The 6,223-nt window shown below is 51.4% G+C and overlaps 1 protein-coding gene across 1 annotated transcript in view; it reads left to right on the forward strand.

Moving 5' to 3' along the window:
* PPOX (protoporphyrinogen oxidase) overlaps positions 1-5,977 on the forward strand; it is a 10,249-nt gene extending 4,272 nt beyond the window's left edge. Inside the window, exons 7-14 of the mRNA XM_018572770.1 lie at positions 303-447; positions 595-788; positions 1,738-1,798; positions 2,243-2,361; positions 3,136-3,249; positions 3,370-3,519; positions 3,911-3,953; positions 5,827-5,977. Coding sequence (XP_018428272.1) covers positions 303-447; positions 595-788; positions 1,738-1,798; positions 2,243-2,361; positions 3,136-3,249; positions 3,370-3,519; positions 3,911-3,953; positions 5,827-5,957 — 957 coding nt within the window. The 3' untranslated portion in view covers positions 5,958-5,977. The remainder of the gene's footprint in view (positions 1-302; positions 448-594; positions 789-1,737; positions 1,799-2,242; positions 2,362-3,135; positions 3,250-3,369; positions 3,520-3,910; positions 3,954-5,826) is intronic.
* Positions 5,978-6,223: the final 246 nt, after the last annotated feature.

Genomic DNA, 6,223 nt, shown 5'->3' on the forward strand with positions numbered 1-6,223 from the left:
CCACTCCCCCCAGCCTTCTGATTGGACGTGAAGGACCAGCAGACGAATAAGGTCATCACTTATCTCTCTGCTTCTGTCAGCATGTTCCCTGTTATCACAGTCATGCAGATCCTGATTGGCTCCTTCTTGCCCCTCCCTCTCTCTGATGTTCTGCTTGACAGAAAGCTGATATTAGGATTGGTTCACTCTCTAGCTCCGCCTACATTTCAAAATGATTTATTTTAATATTCTACCCCTGCATTCATTGTTCTCTTTCTACAAGTGCGCAGACTTCAGGTCCAGTCATCTTCTCTCTCCTGCAGCTGGCAGACATCGTCGTGGACAGTTTGTGTCGGGGCGTATTCGCTGGCGACTGTCGGAAGCTCAGCCTGCGCGCCTGCTTCCCTTTCCTGCATGACGCAGAAGCCCGAAAGAGATCGGTCATCCTGGGTATGGCGACAGGCGGAGGTAGGTGATTGGCTGCTTCTAGTACAGACATTCCACTGGAGAAATATCCTTTATATGTAAATATTGATGGGAAGCCCCTCCCACTGAATGGGGTTTTTTAAATATCGGAGGGGGCGTGTCTTATTCCTACACTTTGTATTCCTGCAGCAGAGAAGACCCCGGAGTTGGACTCTCCTCTCATCCAGCGAGCCAAGACGGAGCGCTGGAGCCAGTGGTCGCTGCGCAGGGGGATGCAGACGCTGTCTGATGGGTTGGAGGATTACATCAAGAAGAGGGGGGTGGAGATCCACAAGGACACCCCTGTGGAGGCCATAGAGAGGAATCCTAATAACAGCTGGAAGGTGGGCGGAGCAATGAACCCAACATCCAAAGAAGTGCAACTCCAGGGTTGTCGGGTGTTTACTGCCTATTGGAGAGATTTCCCATCACTTCCTGTGCTGACAGGAAGTGATGGGAAATTGCATTCAACAGGAACAGGACAAACCCACATCTCTGGGGAGGAGTTGGAACTTCTGACAATGATCCTATTGCTCTCTGTGCCTCCCTGTCTCGGTGACAACCATTGCGTGCACAGGGACAGGAAGTGAGGGAAGTCTTTCCAATGTTAAAAATGCTGTAAGAATTCCCTGCCTACAGCTTGACGCATGTAAAGGGGCGGGATGCAGTGATGTCATTGACCTTATATGGCTACATGCCTATATTTGTTAAGTGACATATGGCTTTGTGGCCATATATGGTCCGTGACGTCAGCACAAGCATCCCGCCCCTTTGTTTACATGCAGATGCGGGTTGGGAATGCCCAGCCTACGGGTGATTGGATGGCACTTCCTTGTTTGGAACGGTGTTCTATCTAATTCTCCAACTCGTCGAGACATCCAACTCCCGACAGTGCGCCTGCGCAGCCGCCCAAGAGAAGTATCAAGCTGTACAATCTGCGATTGCCACAAGCAAGTTAGAGACTTTGGAAGGCGCACCTACGGCAAGTGGAGAAGTCAACGACGATGGCAAGAGCCGACGGCTGGCGCACTAGCGCCATCTCATCGCAATCTACAGCGGATGTGCGATGTGGGGGATGTTTTCTATGAGTTGGCCACCTCGACAGAACAACGGCTTAGGTCTTAAACCTGAGCTCATCCCTAAAATATCAATATTTGGTGGAATACCCCTTTAAAACGCATTTTGTCCCTGCCATGACCCTTTCGTTTAGTATTGTTTTAAATGAACGACTTTCTGAAGGGAATTCTGTTCCATATCTATTCAGACTAATCAGAACCGCGTTTGTTTCCACAGATCAAACTTCCGAATGGCGGCGTCACAGCCGATCACATCTTCAGCGCGGTCCCAGCATCAGGTAATACAGACAGGCGTCGGGTACCAAAGAGAGTCTCGTGCAGCCCCGTGCCACCAAATCTATTGAGGGATCTCTATTCCTAGCTAACAACCTCATAGATGTTCGACTTAGGGGTGGGCCAGGGTGGGGAGGGAAGTGTTGGATGATGCTGGATGTCCTCCAGCCTGGGAATTAAGTCTATATGACTTGCTGCAGCTTCTAATGCACATTGTGAGGTGCTCACAGTGTGCGGTGACATCAGAGGAAGCCATTTCCGTCCAGGAGAGGAGCCGGTACCAATGTACAAGACTGATTTATTAGCTATTGATAGGTGTCTTTGAAGCGCCTATGACAGGTCCTCTTAAAAATGGCTGCGTATGGTTTATGCATAGGCTGCTCCAGGTACCGCCCTGTGTACTCTGATGATGATGGTCATGTGACCTAACCCATTTCTATTGTTTCCAGTTCTAGGCAGGCTGCTGGACCCGGTCGCCAAGCCTATGGCGGACACCTTGCGTCAGCTGGGGGCGGCCAATGTCGCAGTGGTGAACTTGGAGTACGACGGAGAGGTTTTGCCCGTATCGGTGAGCGTCTCTCCTCCTTGTAATCTGATCGTTCGGGGCTTTGGCGCAGGTAGCATGTGGCAGAATCTGCTACAGATATGTGAAAGGCACCTCGGGGGGGCGTGGCTCTTCAGGATCCGCCTTTTCCCTACAGCCATACAAACATGGCACTTTTTTTTTTTTTTTTGCTGAACCATAATAAGCTTTATTGGCACCAAACAGACATCCTCTCCCTTCATCGCACATGACTCCGCCTCCTGACTCATTTCACCCCTGATATGGGGTGTTCCTTCTTTAGGATTAAATGCATCAGGGGGGGCGGAGTCGCATGTGACAGCGGAGGAGAGAGATGAGCTCATCAGTCTGCTGCTTCTCTTTCACTGTCCAATCACAGACTGGAGGGAGGGACAAGACCTGTGAGTATCACTGAACTGCAGTGGATAGAAATCAGGTCTGCTGCCCTGCTATAGATGACTGTACCGTGTGGCATGGCTGTGTAGATCTCCGGACTGGATGATGTGCATCAAAGGAGGAGCCCGGTTTGATGGGTGTAATGATGTAAGTGGTTTAATAAAGCTAGTTGAAATTGAAGAAAAAAAAACATAGCAGCATGGGACCTGAGTGTTTGGTTGTGACTGCAGGGAGTAAGCGGATCCTATATTGGGCCTGGCGGGCACATGGAGGTCGCCTGGAACGGTACAGCTAGGAGAGGATTGGATTTGTTACATTTATGGTAATGTGCTATAAAACCGCTTGGCGCTGCTCTCAGGCTCCACCCCCTTTCCTCCTCCGCAGGGTTTCGGTCATCTGATCCCGTCATTCGAGGACGCGGCCCTGCTGGGAATGGTGTACGACTCGCTCACCTATCCAGAACATAACCGAAGAGGATCGGCGTCAACCAGGCTAACGGTAAACACGCGCTAGCAGGGCATGCTGGGATTTGTAGTTCAGCCTCATGCAATTCTCCACAGTTCCCCTGACATTTGTGTTGCCCTGATAGGATGAGGAGGTGACGGCCATGTTTTTCAGGTGATGCTGGGCGGTGCCTGGTTCGAGAGCAGCTTTGGAGACCCGGAGTCCGTTCAACCGGAAACTATTTTGAATCTGGCGACCGCGGCGGCCGGAACTCAGCTCGGGGTGAAGGGGAAGCCCAGCCGAGCCATCGTCAGCATCAACAAGGTAGCCGAGGGGCGGAGGGGGAGGGGGGGGTTTCTCTATCAATTATAGAGAAATAGGATAAGGGCAGCATCACATGTGGGCGTTACCTAGGGTGGTCTGTATGCAAATACAGCCTGTCTAGGAACGCCCACTGTTCCAGACTTACACCTGCCAATCCAGGCAGTTTGACAGTTGCATAACTCCTCCCACTGCTTGCATCAGGTTTGAGGGCTCTTGAGAAGAGTACTGAGGCTGGGTGCTGTGATGGACTAGTGCTTTTTATACAACAACCACATTTTGGCAGAGGTCCAACTTTAAGGGCGCAGGCGATCTTTTACTATTGGGTTAGCGCTGTTATTCTTCTTCTGCGCCTCTCATTTACACCATGTCCCCTCTCTGGTTCCTTTCACAGAGCTGTATTCCTCAGTATACGCTGGGACACTGGAAGCACATCGGTAAGAATATTGCTGGGTTTGTGGGCCTTGTTGGGGTGGGCAAGGGCGGGTAGGTACACTCTAGACCCCATCATGCCTGTAACGGTCAGCCTTGCAATGCCTCATGGGACTTGTAATTCTACAACAGCCCAGAGGGCCGGAGTTGCCCACCCCTGCGAAAGGGGTAATTACCAGTTGGTGACACTAGAGGGCGTAAGGTGAAAGTAGATTGCTCTCGGGTCGGCTACACCCCCACATCGGCAATTCAGCCGCCTCTCTATGGATCTAAATCCCAAACTATTTGAAATTCTCACTTCCTGTTGTGGACAGGAAGTTAGGAGAATCTCCAAAATGGGACACATATGAAAAATATTCCCTTCTAAAACAAAAACAACAAAAAAAGTTTGGCTTTAGAAATACTCAGCTCTCCCCGCCCCGCTGAATATCTCAGCCGCTGGCACCCACGTCATAATGCGTATCACCAAAGGCGGGGTGCTGCCCAGTCACTCCAAGTATTCAGGATGGGCAGGGGTGGGGCAGATTAGAATTCGATTCACCTCACTGGGTTACTTCTAGTGATGGTGATCATTAAAGTGGAGCTAACCCCAGACTGGATGACACTGAACCTGCTGAAGTCCCGCGTGTCATAAACAATTGCCAGTTGTCCTTTCTTTCACCCCCATGCTGCTGCTCTCCTCCGGCCCCTTAGGGCTCATTCACACGGCCATACAACGCCCAGGTCAGCATGTTTCTCTTCAAATCAATGACTGTCGAGGAGCGCAGGGACTGACGGGCGGCCCTGTATGCAGGCTGTTTGCGTCCAGGGCTGCTTATACGTCAGGTATTTGCTCCGTGTGTGACTACACATGGACAGCGGCAGAGCCCCTCCCCTTGTCATTGATCTGTACAGGCTGAGCAGCCAATCGATAAAACCGGACCGTACCCGCCGCCGGAATTTACTGATCCGGGCGGTATACGTCCACGAGGCCTAAGCCATTGTCTACCTCAGGGGTGGGCACACTCCGCACCTGCAGATGTGGTGAAACTTCAAGTCCCATCATGCATCTGCCACTGGGAGCCATGCCTGTGACAATCTTGCAATGCCTCATGGGATTTGTAGTTCCACACCGGCTGAAGGGCTGGAGTTTGCCCACCCCTGGTCTACATGCACCCACTTTAGCTTTGGCTGCACATCATGCCTCGAAATGACTTGCTGATAGTGACAGAGGATCACGATTGCGCAATGGTTGTCAGCCTAGCTGAAGGGTAGGCAACCTCGGCGCTCCTACCGTTGTGGAACTACAATTCCCATGAGGCATTGTAAGACCCTGACAGCCACAGGCATGACTCCCAGAACTAAAGGCATGATGGAATTTGTAGTTGTAACCACAGCTGGAGTGCCGAAGTTGCTTACCTGGTTGTAGTCACTACTAGTGGAGAGCCCGGGCTTGGCGCGTACACGGTACACCCGAGCTTACAAGTGGGACGGCCACCGTTGACACCTCCTCCCAGTCCCATCAGATGCAGAGAGGAGAAATTCCCACCGGCAGCTATACATCACTAAGGGGTGGGGAATGCTGCCGCCACTGATTAGGCGGGGAAAGGGGGAGTGGCGGTCGCAGTTCTGAGCAGGCTTTGGCAAACTGGGTTCGTGCCAAGCCCAGGCTCATTAGGGTGACAACACCAGAGCTCAATTAGGGGACATGGATAAAGCGTTGTCACCGTCTAACAGGAAGTGACCAAACAAGAACTTCCATTCCAGGATCACCAGGGATTCAAAAAGATTCAAAAAGACTTTTGGGATTCCATTCACATGTTAAATCTTTTTGCTTCTTGGATTTAGATCTACGCGTTGAGTTTCTCTGTAATTGACTGTCCCCTCCCTTTCCTTCAGAAAACCTTTTCTCCTACGTTGACCAGCACGACCTTCCTCTCGGTCTCATCGGGGCTTCGTATCGCGGCGTTTCCGTGAACGATTGCATCTTTAACGCCAAAAAGGCTGTTCAAGGCCTGACCGGGTGCTAGCAGAGACAGACCAGGCCGGCTGCTGGCAGGAGCGGGCCCGACCATGAGCGGTGACTATCCCCCCTCCCGGGTCCAGGCTGTACTGCTGGACAGAAGGAACTTTTACCCCAAAACCTACTAACGCTTAACTGAGCGCTCCGATGTAAAGTTGTCTCAAGCAGTCAGCTCCAGGAGAGAAAAAAAAAAGCCGTCCTCCCTCCCATGAAGATTCAAGTAATTGCAACTTTATTGTTCTGAACCAACACAGAATCTCTGCACCTGGGATC

This window comes from Nanorana parkeri, unplaced genomic scaffold, assembly GCF_000935625.1.
Source record: "Nanorana parkeri isolate BGI_ZX_2015 unplaced genomic scaffold, ASM93562v1 scaffold2130, whole genome shotgun sequence".
NCBI classification, from domain to species: domain Eukaryota; kingdom Metazoa; phylum Chordata; class Amphibia; order Anura; family Dicroglossidae; genus Nanorana; species Nanorana parkeri.